This window comes from Lissotriton vulgaris, chromosome 7 (assembly GCF_964263255.1).
Source record: "Lissotriton vulgaris chromosome 7, aLisVul1.2, whole genome shotgun sequence".
NCBI lineage: Eukaryota > Metazoa > Chordata > Amphibia > Caudata > Salamandridae > Lissotriton > Lissotriton vulgaris.
Window position 1 is genome coordinate 848,837,935 of NC_141695.1, and position 24,136 is coordinate 848,862,070.

The 24,136-nt window shown below is 44.5% G+C and overlaps 1 protein-coding gene across 1 annotated transcript in view; it reads left to right on the forward strand.

Annotated features, from left to right (window-relative positions):
* Positions 1-24,136, forward strand: part of RNF145 (ring finger protein 145) — a 348,869-nt gene that overhangs the window by 249,181 nt on the left and 75,552 nt on the right. The window contains exon 9 of the mRNA XM_086931218.1: positions 12,072-12,219. Coding sequence (XP_086787344.1) covers positions 12,072-12,219 — 148 coding nt within the window. The remainder of the gene's footprint in view (positions 1-12,071; positions 12,220-24,136) is intronic.

The window sequence follows — 24,136 nt, forward strand, 5'->3', positions numbered from 1 at the left end:
CGGCGAGGTGGGTGGGGGTGGACACCAGTTGCTTGAGTCCCAGGTTGGCGAGGTTGTCGAGCAGGGTGCTGGTGTTGCGGTCGTTGTTGTTCTCCAGATGGAAGTTGAGGTCTCCCAGGAGGATGTAGTCAGCGGAGGGGAGGGCATGCGGGCTGACGAAGTCGGCGATGTCCTCGCTGAATTGCGTGCGTGGTCCAGGGGGTCGGTAGATCAGGGTGCCTCTGAGGGTGGTGTTCGGGTTGGTGTGGATCTGGAAATGCAGGTGTTCGGCGTTGGTCAGGGTGTTGTCGGTGCTGGTCGTGAGACGGATGGTGCTCCTGTGGACGATGGCGATGCCTCCTCCCATCTGGTTGGCGTTTCGGTCCCTCCGGACGATCTTGTAGCCCTCTGGGATAGCGATGGCGATGTCGGGAGCTGAAGAGGCGTTCATCCAGGTCTCCGTGAGGAAGGCAACGTCAGGGGCTGTGGCGTCTAGGAGGTTCCAGAGTTCGATGGCGTGTCTGTGGACGGAGCGGGTGTTGAGCAGGATGCACTTGAGGGGGGTGCTGCTGGCGTTCGTCTTGGTGGGTGCTGGTGCGAGGCGGGTCCGGATGCAGGAGAACTTGCAGGCGTGGCAGCTGAAGGAACCGTGGGTGCGTCGTGGAGTGGCTTGGTGGCACTCTGGGCGTCGGCCGGTGTTGAGTGCAATGAGGGTGGCGGCGGAGTACGTCAGGCGGGTCGGTCGGGGTCTTCGTAGGCCAGGGGTCCTGGCGCTGGTCGCGATCCGGTCGCGGACGGGCGCAGACGGGCTTACCTTTGGCGCGCCTTCGGCGCACAATCGGCGCGCCCGCTGCGCGTGACCGCTGCGCGTTCGCACGGTCGCCATTTAAGGCGAAGTGCGCGGGTGGGCGGAGCAGCTGGGAGGCGGGAGCGGGGAGGGTTACAGAAGAGAAAAAAGGGGCGGGGACAAGCGGCGGTGGCGGGAAGGGAGGGCGGAGGGCGGCGAGGTAGGCGGACAACAAGGAAGGAAGTCAAAACACGGGCCCAATGAAATTAGGCTTCTCCATGACCATTTGCCCTGTTTATGGTCCTAATTTAGATGATATACACAATAAGGAGCACAGAGGGAAAAAGAACCCAAGTCGCCCTCCACTCATATAGTCACCAATACAACAATTACTGGGTCCTATGGGCAATTCTACATATCTCATACGTGTACCACGTATTGCAATTTTTTTACAATTATCTCCCCTCAGGGTAGAGAGTATTACGTTTATTTTGCCACTGTGAAATAACTTATATCCCAACTAGACAGTCTGTATGCATGACATTAGTGTGAATCTAATGTGAGAAAAAAGTGTGAGAAGGCAAGATGACACCTCAAGGGCGAACCACCATCGGGATACCTGGTAGGTACTCACCAGATGCACCCTGTTCTCATCATCGGCTGTCATCAAGCCCAGAAATGAATGTGTCCAACAGAGGAGTAATAGAAAAAGAAGGTGCAGTGAAAAAAAGGTGAGGAAATAGAAAAATCTCATAAAGTGTAACTAAAATGCATAGGTGTGCACGGTTTTAACACTTTATTCTTTACTTCCTGCACCGTATCAATTTAAAAAGCAGGGCTGGCTGTTAAGCATACTCCCCAGTACCACACGCCAACATGTTTCATTGCCTTATCAACCTTTCAGGCAATTTCATCAGGGCTATACATTTCTTGTCACTGCATCAGAGATGGACACACCATTCATAGAGACCTGTCAATGAACACAAGAACACAAGAAGTGCATCTTTAGTTGCCCCCATAACTATTTCTCAGAGGTAGCACGTTACTGCACAAAACACACTCGTTTTTTCTTTCTTCTTTCTTTTCATTTTCCATATTTACCCTTAATCAGCCAATGTGTCTCATACCGGCCGTAATGTTGGGTGAAATAAAAAGGAAACACCCCTCCTTTGGGTTACCCTCTATTTGCAGCCGATATACGGATCTAAAATGAACAAACAAACATGTCAAAATGAAGAAGGCAAAGGTAGCGTGCACCAAGCAGTCGAGGCAGCATCTCGTTATGCCCGAGTTTCTCAACCGGCTAGCACACCTCAGCCCACCCTCCTCTCCTTACCGATCTGCTGGGAAGGAAGCGCCTTGTCTCCACCTTAGTCTAAGGCGTGTATGGCGTTTGTATTTTAAAACGCTCGACATCGCACGTGTGGAACTTGCATTCTCGCGAGAGCCATGCCGCCATCTTTTGTTGGGGAAATCATCATTTAGTAATCATCTAAACAATGTAACCCCGGAAGTGTATTGTACATGTTATTCAACCCTCCGGGCCGATGCCCCCTCCAAAATATTAAACAAGCATTTGCAATGCAATAGGTTTCGCATTATTAAAGTTGGAGCTATTGGTGTTGCATTATTTAGCAATGCCAATAGCTCAAACTTTAATAATGCGAGACCTATTGCATTGCAAATGCTTGTTTGCATTTGTCACCCCGAGTGGGACAGGTATGCCTAGACACGGGTCCTGTGCTTACCATGCCACTGGCGTCAAGCTAGCCTGGCTAATGAGGGGTGATACCCTGAATACAGTCTCAGGATGCTTGCTTCCAGTCCATGGAGGACCAGGCCTGGCATTTTGGGCTGGACTGCTCCCATGGGGAGCAGGGTCAAGACTTATTTGCTTAAGTCTTGGTCCAAAGTAGAATGACGTGGTAAGCAACAAAACAATGGATTTAAGCCCAGATTACGGTACTGGGGGTGAATGTTTGACATTGTTAAGCATTCTGTCCATCTATTGTTCTTTTTGCAGTAATCTAGAGATGGTATTAAAAGTCAGTAGAAATCTCTTAAAAGATATATAACCATTATAGTTCCATTATAGCCAGTTTCATTTCTATTCATATGCTGGGGTTTGGTTCGCAGTGCGAAACCTAAAAACAACTACTGCCCTGTGTTCAGAAAGCCGAGTGGGCAGTGAAACCGGTCTATGCATGTCACACACAAAAAAACATAAGACATTGTGAATAAAATGAGCTTAACAAAAATCTTGGAAACTGAAACAACCACTATTGTACAAAATGTAATATTAAAGTAATTAAAAGGGAACGGGTTCTCATACATCACGTCAAAAACTTCAAAATAACTCTTACAGCACATCAGAGCCGCCTCCTCCTCACCTCTTGATTTCTGCCAGAAGCTGAAGACTTGGCTATTCGAGTAACAATTTGGGGACTACATATCTGCGCAAGCATGTGGATACCCTCACGGGTGGTTAGCGCGTTCTGCAAATCAACATAACATAACCTGTCCGACTTGTCTCGCCTATAAAGATATTGTACTGCATTGATTCCCCCTTTCTTCAAAAGGCCCATACTATAGAGAAACATGCAGTTCGACCACACCCTCTACTCTGACCATCAAAAATGCAGATAAGTGAATCAGCCTGAGAAAGATCGCCAACTTAAACCAGCCTGAAACAGTACTAAACTATATAAGACTAGCACTAATCCATCTTCAAAATATAAGGTTAAACACAACACGAAACTCGCCAGCGCAAACAAAATACCACAGAAACCACTCAAGATCATCCATAAGGTTAAAAACTCGAGAGTTTCGCACTCTTATTGGCCCTTGCTCATCTACTTCTGATGTAACCAATCACAGTGGCTGAGGAGACTATGTCCTTCCTGTCAGACTCCGCTCAGATGAAGCGTCTACATTATCTACTCCACCCCCACCACAAGTACTGAAGGTGACTACTACCCCCCTCGGCAGTGAATGTGCAAGACTGACATCATGCGAGGAGATCGTCGTCAAATTATTGTCCGAAATATTGTTTGTAAAATTATCTCCCAATGGGAGTTGACAATTAGAGCCTGCACCCAATGGGATGATAATGTTTTAGATGATATTTAGGGCACAATGTTGAGATGACATTTCAGACACCGATATTCTAGCATGCATCCAGAATGACAATGCATTCAATCTGAGCATCAACAACCACAGAAACTAGTTCAAGCGCCGAGAAACCTTCCTGCCTGCTGCTGAATCACCGACTGGCAGGAGCCTCTTGAAACATGCTCCAGAAACAACCTGTGCACTGGGATGGAAAAGCCACACCGACCACCCCACTGGCACGTCTCATCTTGGCCAGTTGTCACGCTCCGCACACAAGGCGCCTGAGGATCACCCTCAACCCAAGAAGAGACGCTGGATGCCCATGTCGAATATGAGTCAGTACATCAACACTCTGCCAACTCGGAGGCATCCTTCACTTTATCCTCTCAGAAGACCAGCAGTAGCAGTAGGACTGCCACTCAAAGGACACCTTATCCACTTTCGCCTTTCGACAACATGCCAAAACACAAAATACAGCGCTGCCTCCCCGAGCAATCCCCGTGCTCCTCCAACCAAGCCTACTGAATTCACTAGCACACACTGCAACTCTGAAGGAGGCAGATTCTGGCAAGTTCAAGGACAAAAAGGCAATATGGGCAGTTTTATTAAAAATTAAATAAAGTGAAAGCACTATACCTCCAACAGTATTAGTATTACTAACTTGGCGTCGTTCTGTTCCCCAACTAGGTTTGCACTATAAAAATCCCATCACAAACATTCACAGATTGTTTACCAGATTTCAACTATAAACGTTCATCAATTCAGCAACCATATACTCGTCCATCCACTAGCACATGCATCTATCGATCCACCCATTCATCCATCAGCACACCCATCGTATTACACCCATGAGGAAATCTGTCCACTTGCCATCAATTGCATATTTATGAACTGGAAAATGAATTCCCCAACACATACATCCGCACATAGCGCTTCATACTCCTTACAAGGTGCCAGCTGGAGTGTTTCTGGGTCAGCAGAGGCGGCTGCTACAGGCAAAGGGTGCGCTGGGGACGCTGCGTCCTCTTCCACTCGAGAGTTGCGACAAAAGAGCCAGGTGAGTCGGGGGGTTCTCTATGTGTGTGTGTGCGTGTGTGTATGCGCGGCTGTGGTGGGGGGGTTGGGGGATTGTCTGTGTGTGTGTGTATGCGCGGCAGTAGGGTATGTGTGTGTGTGTGTGTATGCGCGGTGGTTGGGGGTGGGGGGTCCTCTATGTATGTATGTGTGTGTGTGTGTGTGTGTGTGTGTGTGTGCGCGGTGGCGGGGGTCCTCTATGTGTGTGTGCGTGTGTGTATGCGCGGCGGTTGGGGGGTTCTCTATGTGTGTGTGTGTATGCGCGGCGGCGGGGGGGTCTGTATGTATGTGTGTGTGTGCGTGCGTGTGTGCTTCCAAGGAGCCAGGAGAGACAGGAAGCGCGCGTGACCTGATCCGTTTACGCGCGCATGCACATCACTTGTCTACTGTCTCCCTTGACTCCTTGAAAGCAGAAATGATTGCAATAGAGTTTCGCAGCGACGATCGGTTCGCGATCGGTTCGCAGTGCGAAACCTAAAAATGGTTGCATTCTTTAAACAAAACATACCGGGACTGGCGCTAGTGTGTGAACGCTGATCCCGCATAAATGCCGGCTTCATTATTTGTTTTCCTTTCTAATGGACAGCGCGCCCCCTCGCATGGGCCAGTCAGGAAGTCCTTGCTACTTTTCAACACCATATTAAAACTATGTTAGTACCTGTAGGCTTTAAAACAAACACTCCGGGGCTAGCGTTTGTATGTTAACGCGGCTCCCGCATTAATGCCTATTTCGTACTTTTTTCATTTATAGTAAACAAAGCGCCCCCTCTCACAATGGCCAATCAGGAAGACCTTGCTATGTTTCAACAACGTGTTAAAACTTTATTTGTACCTGTAGGCTATTCATATGCCCCCTTCCAATGGCCATCTTATAATGAAAGAGGTTGGGGTATAGTTTTAGCTTTCTTACTACTCAGGGTAATCCTAAAACCTACGTATAGGAGCAAGTGTTTTGTATGGAGCTTTCTATATACTCAGAGAAATCCTAAACACAAGTATCCAGCCAAGTGTTGTATGGAAAGGCAACTTGGAAAATATTCCATACATGTGACCCTTTTCACCAACACCAAAGTGAATGTTTATCGTTCCAGATACACTTGGGGGGGGATTTCTATGTATGGAAATAGACTTAATCTGGTAAAAATAGCTCTTGAGGCAAGATCTTATTATCTCAATACCCCCGCTTCATCAGTAGTTAACTTCTGCCATAGTATACCTGGATATATATCAATCTGTATATTCTTATGGGCTCATTGAATAATCAAGACCTTCTTAATTCACTTTGTTCCACTCCAGAAGTTCATTCAGCCCCTTTTGTTCGCTTTTCTCATGAAAAATCCAGCGTGCCTCCTTGGATATCAGTAACCTCTCTACATTCTGCGGATCACCCATCACTTTCTCAAGTACTACCCATGTAACTAACTTAGTAGTTAGTTTGCCAGCTCTTATAGTACTTAGATGTTCCTGAATCCTAGTTTTTATTTTTCTGGAAGTGAGGCCTATGTATTGTAAGCCACATTCGCATTGAAGTCTGTTGACCACATTTGTGGTATTACAATTACTGAATTGCCCCAAAAAAAACTCTTTTCCTGATTGCAATATTACACTTGTTGTCTTTCTCGTAAGATGGCATACCGAACATGTCCCACACGGGAAATGTCCTTTTGGGTTGGACCTCTCCCTAGTTGGTTTTTCTGGTGGTGTACGTGTATGAACTAGTTTATCTTTGAGGTTGCTCGATCTCTTAAATGCAAACCTCGGGGCTGGCATTTTAAAATCATTGTTAGAAAGTAATGCCCAATGTTTTCGAATTGACTGCCTAATTTTGGTGGCTGATGGGTCAGAAGTCATTACAACCGGTATACACTTGTCCTTTTTCTTGATCTTTTTCTCCAGGAGTGCACTTCTAGCGGTATTCAGTGCCCTCTTTCTAGCATGTTTGATAGTTTTAGCCGGGTATTTCCTTTCCTGTAATTTGTTACTGAGTTCTTGGGCTTGTTCCAAAAAGGCAGTTGTGGATGAGCAGTTCCTGCGACATAGTAGGAACTGTCCTACTGGCAAATTATCTCTTAGTGCCCTTGGATGGTAAGATTCGTATAGTAAAAGAGAGTTCCTGTCAGTCGGTTTCTGATGTACCCGGGAATGCAACGCCCCTATATTAGCCTCAATATCTAAATCTAGATATACAGCAGTGCTGTGGCTGTAGGTCCAAGTGAAACGAAGGCTCGGATCTTGATGGTTAAGCCAGTTGATAAGGCAATGAAACATGTTGGCGTGTGGTACTGGCATGTATGCTTAACAGCCAGCCCTGCTTTTTAAATTGATAAGGTGCACGAAGTAAAGAATAAAGTGTTAAAACCGTGCACTCCTATGCATTTTAGTTACACTTTATGAGATTTTTCTATTTTCTCACCTTTTTTTCACTGCACCTTCTTTTTCTATTACTCCTCTGTTGGACACATTCATTTCTGGGCTTGATGACAGCCGATGATAACTGGGTGCATCTGGTGAGTACCTACCAGGTATCCCGATGGTGGTTCGCCCGTGAGGTGTCATCTTGCCTTATCACACTTTTTTTCACATTAGATTCACACTTATGTCATGCATACAGACTGTCTAGTTGGGATATAAGTTATTTTACAATGGCAAAATAAACGTGATACTCTCTACCCTGAGGGGAGATAATTGTAAAAAAATTGCAATACGTGGTACACGAATGAGATATGTGGAATTGCCTATAGGACCCAGTCATTGTTGTATTGGTGCCTAATTTAGATGACCCAGAAATATTGAACCACCTTAGTATTGAACTCGCGGGATGGCCTTCTCCTCTAATGCTATTTGGAGACTTTAACCTTCACTTGGATGGGTAGTCTGTCATAACCAGTGACCTCATGTATCCAAGAAAGAAAAAGAAAGTCTTTAATGCTATTAGAGGGTTAATTAAAGAATTTGGTTTAGTGGACGTAGGGTACATTAAAGGTTTGGGTGCTCCTGGCTGCACTTTTTATTCAGCCCCGCATCAGAAATGTGTCTGGTTAAACTATTTTTTTATCACTTCTGGGTATGTAAAGAATTCTAGGTATGATATCTTCCCTAAAATAATCTCTGTCCATAACCTTATCACCTTAGAATTGGATATAAGCTCCAGTTCTCCTAGTAGGGCTTGGACATTTGAGCGGAAATTACTAGCCGACCCACTTTATATTGAACATATGGGGAAATGGATTGTTGAATGTTTTGGCTTCAACCGTGGATCTACCTCTGCATATGTGGTTTGGGATGCTTTTAAGTCAGGGGTGCGGGGGAGACGCTGTCTTATTCAATTAACAACCAACAGAAAACCCGTGAGGTACTAGCAGCTGAGTTTTAGAAACTGCAAGAGCTCGAAACCAAACTTATGACAGCTGTTAATTCTGTCCAAAACACAGAGCAAATACTGATGGAGTTGGCCATTCAAAAGTCGCGGGTTTATGTGAATTTTGCTAGGAAGCCAGCTGCACAAATTGCAGTCCACCGCTCACAAGTTTACGAGGTAGGAGAAAACACTGGCCGTATATTAGCTAAAAAGATAAGTCTAAATGAGGTTGTTAATCGGATAGACAGCATTCAGGATGAGGCACAGCAAATCCACGATAAACCGGAAGAAGTCTTGGAAGTTTTTCGTCAATTCTATAGCAAATTATATAAAGACAAGATAATATGCTATACGTCAGAATCTTTTTTGGATTTTAGTGCTAGTATTGGAATGACCACATTAACATCAGATCTTAGAATTAGAGAAAGGTATAACATGGGAAGAAGCTGAGGCTGCTATCCTCTCACTCGCGCTAGGTAAGGCGGTGGGCCCAGATGGCATCCCTCTAGAGTTCTTCAGGATGTTTCGGCACCTTCTGAAGGAAGATCTGATGTTAGCTCTTTTGGAAGCACAGAAGGGTAATGCCCCGACATCTTGGCGGAACTCTTGCATTTTTGAAAAAAGATAAACCACCCCTGATGTTTGCCGCATATTGGCCCATATCATTAATTAATGCAGACAGCAAAATCTATTCAAAGATCTTAGCCTCACGGATATTTGGCATAACCTCATCTATTGTGTCCAATTTTCAACACAGAATTATTCCGAACCGCGATACCACTGACCATATCCGCTGTCTAATTGCGCTGGTGGACTGGGCCCAGGCAACTGAGTCCACAATGGGGGTCACCCTGTTGGATGCCGAAAAGGCATTCAACAGGGTCGCCTGGCCATATTTGTGGGATCTTCTGTGTCAGAAGGGTTTTGGTCCAAAGATGCTTTCTGCCCTGAAGGTTCTCTATTTTTCCCCAACAGCCTCCATTCGGATGGCTGGCCAGGAATCTGTTCCTTTTTCTATTCTTCATGGGACACGGCAAGGCTGTCCGTGTTCCCCCTCTTTTATTTGCCTTATATTTAAATTTGTTTTTGAATAAGTTAAATCAGGCTGAACGCGGATGATATTGTAGTGGTAACCACGGACATTAACAGGGCGGTGCCAACTATAGAGGATGTAGCAGCCCAGTTTGGATCCTTTTCAGGTTACAAGCTGAATATCTCTAAGACTTAAATTTTCCATGTTGGTCAGGACCCCCCGTTGAATATTAGAACTGTTACAGAGGTCACCTATTTAGGAATCAAAATCACACTTCCTCTTTCTAACATCCCTGATCTAAATATAAACACTGTTCTGAAAAAAGCCAATTCAATGTTGGAGAGAATAGACCATCTTCATTTGTCTCTATGGGCGAACCATTGTTTTAAAAATGACGGTATTACCCAAGCTTCTTTATATATTCCCATCTATACCGCTTGAGTTCCCTGTTAGCTGCTTTAAACAGTTAGAAAGGATGTCATCAAGATTTTTGTGGGGCTACAAGCGACAAAGACGGGCATATAAAAAGATGATTTTGCCGAAAGATCGCGGTGGCTGGGGTATACCGCATTTTATGTTTTATTATTTGGCATCTGTCTTGCAGTTTATTAACCCACTTGTGATAGAGTCTGAATCCTGCCGTGCCATTCTGCTTCAATTTATGTTTTTGGACTCGGGGAGGCGTGCAGAGGTTGTCTGGTCAAAATTATAGAACACAGCTATTTCAAAAAAACAAAATTTAAGATCCTGAAAAAGGCATATGCTGTATGGAGATGTGTCAAGCGCCAGCTTGGCCTTTCAAAGATCAGTGCTTATACACCTTTTTCTGCACCAAACATCCTACCTTTAATCTTTCGTGACTCAATAACTAATAGGTGGCGCTTCAACGGAATTCAGTGCCTGGGTGACTTATTGAAAGACGGACATTTCGCCTCTTTTTCTGAGCTGCAAAATAAAATTGGATTGCCAAAACATGATTTTATTAATTTTTTACAGATTCGTAGCTATCTCAACACCTTAGGTCCCCAGGTGGAATTCCAATTGAGGAGAATCTCATTTATTGAGAGTATTTTTAGAAAAACACTGATAGGCCAATTCTATGTACATCTTATTCTATCACTTCCTGATGATCTAGAGCACTGTCCAAATAAATGGGCAACAAAGCTGGGTATTAATATAGTCAATATTGAGGAATCAATAAGCTTAGCAAACAGGGTTCTGATGACAGGAAGGATGCGCACCCAACATTACATGGCTTTATATGATTTGTATTATACGCCCAGAATGATATCTAAATGGGGAACAACTTTTGGAAATACATGTAGTAGATGTGGTGAAGTAGCTGCTGACGCAGTGCATATGTTTTTTGCTTGTCCAAAATTAGCCGACTTATTTCTGTCTATTGAACAATTTTTAGGACAATTATTGGGTACACCGTTGACCATAACCGGGGAATTGGTTTTGATAGGTGTTACTTCAGACATATGTTTCAATACATTTTCTGAGTTTTGGAAATGCTTTGTATTTATATGTATGGCGTTAGTGCGCGCATGTATCACGAATGACTGGATTAGTCCTGTTCCCCCTTCTTTTTTTTCATGGCGTGCTCGTTTGTTAGCAATGTACAATCAGGAATTAGCTTTATATAGGACCAAGGGCCGGAACAAGAGGTCCACTGGCGTTAAGATTTGGGCCCCAGTTACGGACTGGATATAAGGGCTATTGCTTGCTTTTGTTGTATCTGCTTCTTTTTTGTAACATCCTTTGTTTTCTAGTCTGTTTTCCTTGCAGAAAATGATTTTTTTTAAAGTAATAAAAAAAAATAAAGGAAACAGGAGGTTGGGTCTGTACTCCCAGCCTGAAGTTCGGCCGCTTCAGGCAGCATACTGCTGCTCAGAACAGAATCTGACTTGTGAATCTGAGCATAGGAAAAGAAATGAGCAGCACTTCCTCTGCAACAGAAGAAAATGGCCTTTGAATTGGAGAGCCTTTTTCAGTGCTGGTGCTTCTTGCCCAGAAGTTAGCACTCTAGATTGCCATCCAGTGGATGGTTCCTTGAAGGAGTGTCGCCTCACAAAAGCTCTCAAATATGTGATCAATAGTGTATGGCATGGAAGGGAGGGGATGAAGGGTGCAGACTCTCCTTCAATCTTGCACGTGCATACAGCTAATGAATCGCATTGGCTTGCTTCAGCTTGGTGGAGTGTGCACCATGCCTAGGAGTGGAAGCACTCTTTTGTACATGGCCATAAGTGGCAATGATTTATGCAGTAATTTGTCTTGTTCCATGTGTGAATCCTGTTACCTCTTCATAGTGCATACAGTAAAACATTTTTAACATTAAGTATATTGACAACTAGACTTTTTTTTAGATAAAAGGGTTCCACACATAATCTCAACCTTTGTGTATAGTTAAGCACTTAATCCCACCAATAACACCCATCCCAAGCCTGCAGAAAGTACTAACTCCAAAACTGCTTACACTGTCTTGTGTGCCACATCATGAACACCTACCCAATGCTTTAGGAAACCACCAAACCAATTCCTACCTGTCCTGCAGGAAAAACCTCACACAGGAAGCCTTGTTGAGAGAACTACGTTGTTCCATGCCAATAGATATGAAAACCATGTTAAGAGTGTCCACACACATTTGTTATGCCAGGAACTGTTATCATTGAAGTATAGAGCTGTTCATCTCTTTCTCTTAGTACCATGTATATTTCTTACAGGAGTCTCTGGAAGCATTTTCGTGCCGTCAGTCTCTGCTTGTTCCTGCTCATCTTTCCCACCTACATGGCGTACATGATCTGCCAGTTCTTCCACATGGACTTCTGGCTACTGATCATCATATCGAGCAGCGTACTGACCTCACTCCAGGTAAATGCCCATAAAGTGTGCATAATGCGCTGCTATAGATCACATGCTTTGCAGACTCCTGCCATTTTGTGTAGGACGTGGATATTACAAGTTGTGAATCTTAAGTAAAGGTTTGCGTTTTTAGAGGATTCATGATCCCTCCTGAAATCCCTCCGTGCACCACGACAAAATCGCCACCTAAAATTGTGTTTTTCACTATTTAGTTTGTACATATTTGCTTGTGCACAGGGATGGTCTCACTAAAAAGCGTAGATCTCCTTATTTTCAACCTTAATCAAAAATTCCCACACAATACTGTAAGAAAATTGAAAAAGATTTGAAAGGCAACAGCTATTACTGCTAACAGCCTAAGTGCTAAATTGGATGGAGACGGCTGGGGTTTGGTTGTATTTAAGTTTTGCCCAAATTTCAGTAGCAAATGTCCCTATTAGGCTGAACATCGAGTCTGCAATCTTTTGTTCACAAGAGATCATAACAAGGTGTCATGATTGGTGTGCAAAGCTTTCTGACGCAAGAGAACCATTAGGCACTGAAGAGATAGACGGTAATCACGCAACAGAATGTAATCACGCGACAGAATGTAGCTCCAAAGTTATCCTGACCCTCCATCTGGCCATGGTATTGAAGAGGTCGAAAAGATTCACTTTCATTGTGAAAAAGATGGGCCTCCTCATATTCCGCATACCCATTAGGAATAGAGTCCCGAATATGTATCCATGAACTACTCTGACCACAGAGACTAAACCTCTCCAGAGCCCATAGTTAAAGCCACACCCAAGACCAAGATGACCCAAAGGTTGTCACACAAATAAGCTCAGTATCTTCTTTCTGGTGCTTAACTTCGAACGACACCTCGGTGCCAGGCCAAGGAATGGCACTGAGACAGCCAAGCCTTGAGCCCTAACCACCACGTGAAAAACTGTGACCGTCTTCCCAGACCACCAATGTATCATCACCATGAATTGGCCTTTTGGAACCTCGAGGCTGAGATCGGCAGCCTCAGTGAGTAGAACCATTAGACCCTAAACCCTGACTCAGAGAAATCCAGCCTGGACACTGAGTGGCTACCATTTGGTTATGGTTCCAAAATCGGCTCAGAAGAATCCCTATCACCATTGATGCCCACTTTGAGCTCTACATCAACAGAATCTGACCATTCCAAATCCCAAAGAAAAGGAATCCACTACCTCCACTCTCGACAATTCCTGCACAATTCATATATTCACATTTGATTATGAGCCCCTGGAAGATCAATCTGTCCCCGCAGGAGAGTAATAGAGGTCGAACCTCAAGTATAACCTCCAGTGCACAGAAAAACACAAGAAAGCTACTTGAGGATGCTGAAGTCAAAACTGCCCTATTTTAGTTTTGACATATTAAAGCTGTGAGTCATCAAAAGTTTTCTGAGTAGTTGTCCCACCCCCAACTTATCAAGGCATGTTTAATCATTTGATGACCTCTCACACCGGGGTAGGAGCAATGCCACCCCAGCCAACTCGGCGTAGGAAAATGTGTACCCTGTTGTTTTTGCAAAAGAAAAAGGGTATAAAATATACCTAGGAGTATATTAAAAGATTAGCTTTATTTAGCAAATACCTCTGGTATGATTAAAAACGTTAAAAGTTGGTCATAAGGTGAAATACAATGCATCACCAGACCTGAAATAATCATATAGGTGCAAAAAATCCTATAATTACCAGCACGTTTTGAGTGGTCACAGGGGGCCCCTTCGGTTCAGCTCACCAAGGTCCAGGGGTGCCTTTAGACGTCTGAGGCGATCGGGGGAGACTCTGGATTCAGTCTGCAGGTGTCGTCGTGGAGGTCTGGAGGAGTCAGCCAACACTGGACTCGAGGTCCGGATCCCTGGGGAGACTTAACTGGGCAGGTGGGCCACTCACCCTCTGGCTGTGGGCGTCTGGTCCAGAGTGGGGAGGGATCACAGTTCCAGCTGGATCCCAAGCCCTTGGAGTAGTTTTCTTCTGGACAGGTTAGCTGTCTACAGGAGATTGGAGTCTTTTTCGAAGGCAGCAGTCCTGCCAGGGTTTCCAGTGGTTGCTTGCTGCAAGACAAGTTGCAGGTTTGCAGAAGCTGTAGACAGGCCGGTGGGCTGGGGCCAAGGCAGTCGTCGTGTTCATCCTTGTCTGTAGGGATGTCTTCTTAGGTCGTTGCAGATCTAGTTTCAAGGTCTGGGGAAACCACCTTAATACTAAATTTAGAGGCGTTTTAGGGGAGTAGCAGGTAGGGCCAATGGGCACCTTACTTGGGGTGACTACACTCTCTATTAAGCCACTTTCCTGTCAGAGGGGCATAGACCTAGATATAATTGGAGGAGTGTCCCCATCTTCAAGATGGGTGGGAGGGGCTGAAAGATGTGCTTCACCTCGCCTCACCCACCTTAGGGGTAGAATTGGCAGACTCCTACACTCCTAAGTTTCCCAGTGCAAAGTGGAGGTGTAAACCGGAGGCTACCATCTGATGCTAGCAGCAGAGGCTGGGGGTCACTTTATAAAGGCAACAGGCCTTTGAAACTTCCCCTTTGATTGCTGACCAATCCTGGTGAAGGAGATGCTACACTTCTGCCCATGATGTGCAATATTTTCGGTGCCAGAGAGCAGAGGCTCTCCACCCAGTCCAGAAACATGTCTGGTAGTGACTGGCTACCTACAGCCAGTCAGAGGGAGGACCCCCTTACTGGGACCATCCCACTGCTCTTGCAGTGTGCATGTCCCTGTGAGGTAGAAAACGACAGTCGACATGGCATCCTGCCTGGGTGCCATGCCACCCAGCACTACATGAAGCTATAGGTAAATCAACCTCTGCCAGGCCTCACTATACAACAGGTGAGGGAAGATCTGCATAAACAGATATGCCCCAACAATTTTAGGGTCCATGCCTTAAAATTGTAAGTGCCAGTGAAGCCGTAGAGAGTACATGAGCTGGAAACTCGACAACTCGAGTTCCACAGCACAATGATGGCTTCCCTTAACAAAGGAGTGTTTGGTACCAAACTACCCGTTCTAAAAAACCCACACTGATTCAAGTGTGAGATTTATTGTACCATGTACTTAGAGGGCACCTCAGAGGAACCCTTGAAAACCTACCAATACCTGCATAAGCAGATGTGCTCCTGTGCTGGTCAGTCCTATTACTGCCAGTACAAGTGACCAGGGAAGCCCTCTTAAAACATTTGCTGGGCACTGGTGAAAACGAGTTCCCCAGCTACATGATGGCTTCACTGAAAATACAGATGTTTGGTATCAAATATCTCATATTTGGTAACCCTGCACTTATGCCTGTTTTGGATTCCCCAATACATGCACTCAAAGGGTACCTTAGAGGTGCCCCTGAAAATCTACCAGCCTTTGGTGTCCTTGCTGACTGATTTAGCCAGTCTGCCACCCGAGACGCTGTTCTGACCTCCTAGAGTAAGAACTTTTTGCTCTCAAGAGACCCAGAAAAAAAGCTTGTCCGGGAACAGGATGACCTGCTGATTAACCTCCTTGGGCCGGCAAGATTTAAAGAGCTGCTGCTTTTGGAATACAAATGTGTCTCCCCTCCCAGGAGGGGAAGTCAAACACCTTTGCCCAGGACCCCCTTGTACCCTGGACAAGTGGGAATGTTAGCTTGTCAGGTAGACATGCCACCTCCAGCCTAGTACCACCTCTAAGATGGGCTACTGTGAGGTGGACATGATTTTTCAGACATAGCCATCTTTGTGATGGCATGATTATGACTTCTGGGACAGGGCTATGCTCTCTTCCCAAATCAGGTGATCATATAGGGGGCTTAGTGACCCCAAGGGTCAGTCGCCTTTGGCTGCTGCCCTACACTCCCCTAAACTCAGTTTTTAGGGAAGCCCCTGGCACCAGAGAAGCAAATTTAACAACCTACGAAGGACATGAAGAACCGCAAAAGAAGACGACTGAAGAGAGCACATGACTTGGCCCCAGCCCTGTCTGCCATTCTCTTTTGAACCTGCGTCAAAGACGACTCGTCCTGCAGCTGTGTGCTTCCAAAACCTGGGAGGATTGCTTGCCTATATTAAAGACAAAGACCTCCCGAAGAGCAGTGGGACTGTTCCCTGAATCCTGCAGAAACTCTAAAAGAGAAAACTCTGAGGCCTCCGGAACTGCCAAAACCCGACACCTGGAGTCCCCACTGCACCGTCTCCTCCGCCCCAAGTTGATGTTGCCTACCGGTGTCAACAAGGTCCCCCAACCCTCCAGAGCTCGAGTCTATCGTTGATTCACCCCTCGTGGACTCTCCCGACATAGCCTGCAGCCTCTGCATGCAGGCTCTTTTGACTGCTTCCAGTAAGTATACCCGAGCATTGCAAGCCTTCAACCCCCCTGTTGGTTTGCCCCGACTGACCAATTGGGCTCCCGATGCTGTTTTCCACCCGGCTGCCCTCGTGCCACTGGTGACGTTCTGTTTGTGCTGCCTTGGACCTTGCCCACCACTCACCTTAACTCCTGAAAATTGGTCTTGTAAGTCCTTTTACTATGCCTGTTTGCAGAACTTGTTTTCCTTCCTTAGGATAACATTGCAGAACTAAAAAATTGTCCACTTTTTAAGGTGAAAAAATGTATATATAAAAGCGTGCTTACCTGAAAGGTTACTCTCTGATGCCTAAACATATATAAAGATACATGCTAATTTTATAAATTTGTTTGCATCTCCTTCTTGAGTCGTGTTGTCATATATTAATCATTGTATGTATTTGCAAATGTCTGGCACTCCTCTCTGTTAAGCCTACATCAAGGCTTTCCCGATTCCTAAGAAAAGTTCAGACACCAACCATCTGCTAGTCTTCGGAAAGCATCACTATATCATTCAGTCCATTATGTGCATTCTGATTTTGAGGCATTAAACATAATAGACGCAAAACCACTATATAAGGACACAGCACCCATAAAGCAGCAAGAAAATGTTTGGATGTTTACAGGGTAGATGTGCAGGACAGATTTTTCTTGGAGCCCAACTCCGTTAATGCCTCCTGGCTGGCGATACATTGGCTTATCATGCAATAATAGCTTGGGTGGCTTCGTATAATCTTGTTCAGATCATGATGAGAAGGAAGAGGGTGATTTTCTAATAGAAGCATTGTCAAAAACGGAAAAGAGCAGACCATTTCCCCAGTGTTTTAGGTTGTGAGAAAGTTCTCAACAAAAAACTTCAAAGACCCTGTTAAGTTCAGACTGGAAACACCCAAGGTGTAGTTGAAAGACAAATCAACTCCACATCACCCCATTTACATCTGGAGTCTTGCCCTACCTGAATACCTGAATCTCTAGTGGTTCATACTGCAGGGAAAAGGGCAGTAATGCACGGAATACAGAGTACTGCCCTGTCTGACAGAGTGAAAAGATTTACGTTGTTAAGTGTTTCAGCATGGTGACAGCTCCCCAGTGGCGAATCACAGATTCTGTAACTTTACTCTCATGGCAAGAAAGTTATCTGTGGGAGGAGATTAAGGATTTGATCCAACATCTGTCTGGTGCATGCATGCAAAAAAAGCAAATTAAATTATTAGTAAGGGCAAAGTGATAGTCAATGCCAACGCTCATTGTGCTCTGAATACTGCAGATACAGCTTTGAGACAAATTATCACCAGTGTTCAAGACTACATGCATGAGTTAGAATCTACGGTTTCCATCCAGATGTTCAATAACACCTCATTGGTTTACCTTTCCATGGTCAAGATCTCTGTGTACCACATGATGCTAGGGATCTTCTCCAATAGCAGCACCAGCAAAAGGCAGGTTTTGTTAACAAACATCATGTAAGGCTACCAAACCAGGAATACATACTACAAAACACATGTAACAGCAAGCAGCCTTCCAGAAAGAACTACACTATTTTGGAGGAAGATTTTGAATCAATGAATAAGGAAAGTCCAAAGAGGCACAAAGCCGAGGCACCCCTGCCTTTAAACAAGGACCATCTTCTTATTCATCCAACGGGAATACGAGGAAGTAACCTCAGATCAGTAGATATTATCCATCCTTACCCACTGGTATTGTATGGAATACAAGAGGATCATCTCATCTGTTAGTGGAAGAGGTGCAGGCATTTCTGTTAAAAGGGCCTATTATAATGGCCATATCCACAATCCTAAGGGAGAGAGAGGAGGAAAGCCGCCCATATATCTTTCCATCTGCAGTACCTATGCTAAAATATACCACAGGGCATACAAATCTGATTTAAATAGTTAAGGGATAACATAGAAGAAATATGGAGATAAATCCATTACTTTCCTTTATATGGTCCTATGAACTGTAAGAACTGTATGTCGCTTGTCCGGGCTCACCAAAAGATGGGAGCTCTTGTATAACATAATATGCACAGGGAGCAATCAAAGAAAAGAATGCAAAAATACCTGGGCATGATCTGCAAGACCTTTATCAAAGATGTCTCTCATCAAATTAAAAACTAGTATTAAGGGAGGGATGTGATTGCATTAATGTTCACACCCTCTTACGTCAAAATATTTCAGCCAATGGTTACACCTATTGGGTCAGTGGCTTTCAAGACTGTCGATCACCTTTCCATATATCAAGTGTATGTTAATTTGCACAAATGATAGCAAAAATACTCATTAGGAGGATCCAAGGTATTTCCTAATAGGAGATATGTAAATAAGTCAGATCTGTTCATAAATGTCCTATGTATAATGTGAACCGATGCGCTCTGCTGTGCCCAAAATAGTAAAGACACCCCACCACACATTGTGCAAAAGGCACATCTATGTAAGAAAGACCTTGCCTTAAAACAACAGTGTCATGTTCAGTAACTCACCCTTGATAAACAAGTTTAGGCTCCATGGATGAAAGGATGAGTTAACATCTGATCAAGATAATCGAAATCATCCTTCAAGCAAGAGCAGAAAGTAAAGACTGGCCATTTTAAAATCGCAAAAACGTCACAACTTACTTCATCAACAGTTTACCCCCTGGAAGACTTCTAGATCTTCTGTCTCATCCGAATATAAGGGCAAAAGTTAAAAAAAAAAAAAAACGGTTTTAATCTGCATACCTCACCCTATTGTGTCGGGAATGTGCAATTTGTGATGTCATGTGAGCGAGTGATGTGCATGCAGCTGTGGATACCTCTTGGGTCACTCACCTGGAGTGAGCAAATTGCCAAGCTCTTTCTTATAGCCTAGGTTAAAGGGTAAAATATGGTCACTGCATGACAGCACTAAGCCTGAAACGTGCAAACTTTCCCATTGCCATCAATTAATCCCATCTACACTACCTGTTGTTTGCCTTAAGTAGAGTTTATCAATTCAAAGTGTTGCCATTCAGAGTGACGACTGCTTCAAGAGTTTTCACTGCGTGTCTGACGATAATGGCAGCACACGTTTGGCGTAGTTACATTCATGTGTTCCCATACTTGAACAATTGGTTGGTAAAAGGGGCACTCAACAGGTTATTCAACATTTAAACAGTTGAGACTTCACAGTACGTGGTTACATTCATGTGTTCCCATACTTGAACGATTGGTTGGTAAAAGGGGCACTCAACAGGTTATTCAACATTTAAACAGTTTAGACTTCACAGTACATGCAAAGAAATCACATTTAAGTCCCCAACAGACATTGTTAACTTTAAGGTTGATGTTCAGTGGGGTCACAAGAAAAGCTTATGCCAGCAACAACAGGATGATATCCTTCAGAGACACTTTTCCTTTTACCAATTGTTGTCCTCTAACAGTAAGAAGAGTAAAAAGGTTGAGAATAATAGTCTCTTGTATTTTCCCAGTCCTGAACATAAGATTGCACATGCATCCATTACAGGAATTTCTAGCCAGACATGAGTGATAAAAGCTAGTATTGTGGAGTTCTTTGTTCAGCACAAACTGGAGTTGTGGTACCAAAAGTATTTATTATGTATGATCTTTTATTGACACATAGTATCAAATGTCCATACCAACAGCTGCACCTTTGAAGTTTGCTTGACTTCACATTGGTCAGTGGTCACCGCAATAGAGTATCTTACTAATTGATGTATTGGATCCAGCGGCAGTTCAACTAGCTCATCAAACATCCTTGCCAATGCTACAACACAAAGTGATTTTCATTCGACTAGCAATGTAGGACATTAGAAACTTGGGGCACACATTCATTATAACTGTCAAAGTTACTGTAAAAGATTTGTTACTCAGCCATGCAATATCATATACACTTATAGGCTTGACATCTCCCAGGGATGGATAACTTTACGGGACTGCTAGGCAAGACAAACCAAGAAAGAGATAAATGGGAGATCAACTCTCACATTCTACAGGTGCATTGCAAACATTGGAATGCCAGCAGTGGATCTGTTCGCATTCTCAAAAATGCCTGGCAGCAAAGGTTTCCATCAGGTACCCATACTCACAAACCCTGAGAAAAGCCCTTTGAATGAACTGGTCAAGAGATTTGTGTATCTGTTACCCCTGCTTGGTGTGATTCTTTATGTAGTATGCCAACTGAATTGAGCACCAATAATGCTGATACTCATTAATTCAACTTGGGCATGTCAACCTTGGTATTCTGAACTGTTAGAAATATTTATCCACACAACAAGTTACATTTCACACAGACTTACTCACACAGCTGAGGGAAAGCTACTGCATCTCAACGCACTCAGCCTTTAATTCTGGCTCCTGAGGTCTTAGAATTTGGTTACTAACAGCTTCCCGTGGACTAGATGAATAGTATAAAAGACCTTAGGGAAACTACATCTGGAAAGGGGTGTGCTGCAAAATGGAAACAGTATCTCATTTAGTGCTCAAATTTCCATAGTGAACCATTGACAGCTACAATATGATGTATGTTCTCTGTTACACCTGTGAAAGGTATGTTTGGCCTACACATTTACAAGGGGCTCATTGAGCTGTGATTGCTGCATACCTCCAGAATGGAGAATATCAGTCTGTTTTTAGAATTCAAGTCTTCAGGGCATTATTGGCAGGTATTAAAACTGTCATCCCGCTAGATGGCCTCTGATCCCATCTTTGAGCCATAATATTGTTCTCACTAGATTCATGGGAGCCTCCGTAGAGCGACTGAGCAGAGCCTGCGTATAGGTGCCACCCTGTGTGCTGATGGCACCTCCTTTCTTTACATGTTCTTCCACGCAGATCGTTGCTTCCAAATTTGTAGGTCTTCCGGTGATTCAACATTTTTAAAGAGTGCCATGCATGAAGTAGCTGTTCCCCAAAATGATAGGATTCACATTGTGCTGTGACTGAAGGAAATAGATGTCAGTCACAGACCCCCCTCGATTGTGCTGTGACTGAAGGAAGTAGATGTCAGTCACAGACCCCCCTCAACATGGGTCTCTGGTGCCTGGGACTCTAAACTGTGTGAAAAGTGTGTCTTAATGCACCATAAGGCAATCTGACAGTGGGAAAGATATTTGTATGTCACTGAACACAAGAGAATCTCATTCCAGTCAGTGATCTCACTCCCTGTTGTCAAAGACCAAAGCACATCACAAGCTCAAGAAGGCCAAGCAGCATCCAATACCACCTGTCCTCCTCTCGCACTTGAAGGCAGATGAGAAACAGTGCAGCTGGCATTCAAAGGGCTCTCTCTCTCCAGTTTCCCCCAAATACGACCTCATTCCAAGGTTGATCCAAGCAGACAGTGAATTTCCTGGGCCCTTATCAACTCCAAAGCATACAGAGGCCTTCGAAGACATCATGATGCACATTTTCATGGGGCAGCCTCCTCCTTCTGAAGCACCTTCAGTCACCGTGGAACACCAATTCCACCTTCACTAGCATGACCCTCCCTGGTTCCGACTGACCCCACTGGGCCTGCTTCCCACCCAATGCCGGCATCAGTCTAGACCTCTACCTCGCCCCTAGGATCTATGCCATGCTGGCATCTGTGCTGAACCTGATCCTAGATATGCCTTTGACCCAGACCCAGGGTTATGCTGCATTGTTGTGCTGCAGGATAACTAAGGTGCAACCTACCAGAGTAGTATATCATCCCTAGCCTCTCCCATGACGTTAACTGGAAGCCTGTTCTGCCTGGATTCGTTTACAGTTCTGGGATTCCTTGACGTTCCCCAAAACGACTAGGTGGAGGAGTACTAACCCCATAGGTGGTTCAAGCCCGGTGTGGCAAGCCCACATGGGAGGCCTGGAGGCACTCAACAAAGGAATACACAATCTAGATGCATAGAGGAAAACTGCGGGAGGGCTGAAGGGGCAGATCAAATTTTAAATGTGAAAGGAGAACATAGTGATGAGTCCCAGAGGTTAAATTGAGCAAAAGTAAAAAGTAGATTATCCAATTTCTTCAGCGGACTCACTCCAACAAACAGGGCTTAAAGAGGTAGGCACCAGGAGGAGCAAAAAAACCAAGAGGAGCAAAAAAAGGAAAAGTTAGAAACAAAAAAATCTTTCCAAAAACAAGGTGGCTATGACAACAATGTCAAACTGACACTACAAGAGAAACACATGGGTGTCAAGGGGACAGCCCAGAGGACCTAAATCAGTGGTTGCAAGCATGTTTGACACTTGCTCAATGGCCGAAGTTTCCCTTCAAATACAGCTCAAAGCGAGGCAGCCCCTGCAACGAGAGGCTCACAAAGAACACCAAATGAAACCAGGTTGGTCAGGAAGACAATTTCTGGGCCACCGACAGTCATTATTCGCGCAGAGGACAAGGAGTCTGGTGAAGCAACCCTAGTGGGTAGTAGGATGTCTAGGTCTAGAACAAAAGAGTTGTTCTAGACCCGCTGCTCTGATGGTTCCCTACTTGTGGTAGGGAACCATCGGAGCAACAGGTCTAGAACAGCTCTTTTCTACCCAGGAGTACAAGTCATAGGGGAGCACTGACATTCTCAGATGCGGAATCATCCTCCGACTACTGCAACACATCCCAGCATTTAGAGATCACTTTGACTTCCACTGAATCCATTCAATTTATTAACTCAGCACCTGGGTACCCAACAGCACAACTAGCGGTATTTGGAACACTGTTTAATTGGCCCAGAAAATACAATCTGAAACACAGCAATTCAAAGAATGTGAAATATTAGTGAGTATCCATCAGGAATTAGGGTATCCTCACCCGCTGATGGGGGATAGTGAGGGTCACAGAGAGAATGTGGACACACAGTAGAAACTCTACTCAATACTTAAATATGCACAAAGCACACCTCCTCCAAGAGAAGGGAGAGCCTGGGACTCGAAACTAGCAGAACAATCAAAGATCGCACTTAAACTAGGAACAAGAAACAGCAACTGGAGCTGGATAGCAAGAGCTCTCAACCTGACAAACACCCAGAAATTGACTAACAAAGTTCCCCAAGAAAATGTGCAGACTTTCAAAAAAGAGTTTATCTGCTCATGGAAAATTAACAGGTTGACGGGCAAACAAGAAGATACTAGGGTGCTAAATTACCTGCAGACTTTTGAGGTGATCCAACTGCAAGAAACGTGTTCTTGCAAAACGCCTTCCCAGCAACCAGAGTAGTAAAACACGATCAAGCAAAGACAGCTTTTCCATCTACCTATCAACGGCACTTACCACAACAAGCACATAGTAGAACAGTGATTCTGATATCCTGCAAGTATTACAAATAACAGTGGAAATGGAAGGGGAAGCTACAGATGTGACACTAATAAATGTATGTATCCACCCCAAACAGTAAATCCATGATAGTCATCAAAAAATTGGGGGACGCAATTCTTGAAATTCAGAATGTGGGCTCAATCACCCAGTTAATTGTCACAGGAGATTGGATATGAAGCTATTAGGCTCGTCATGTTGCAATGAAATTCTCGCATCACGTGAACTTCAATGGGTAATACCCACACAGAGCATGAGACGTCGGGAAGAATGGCACCAGAGGCCTTCATCTACTGGGTAACCTGGAGTACCAAGGCCTACGGGTCTTAAACAGATGGTTGC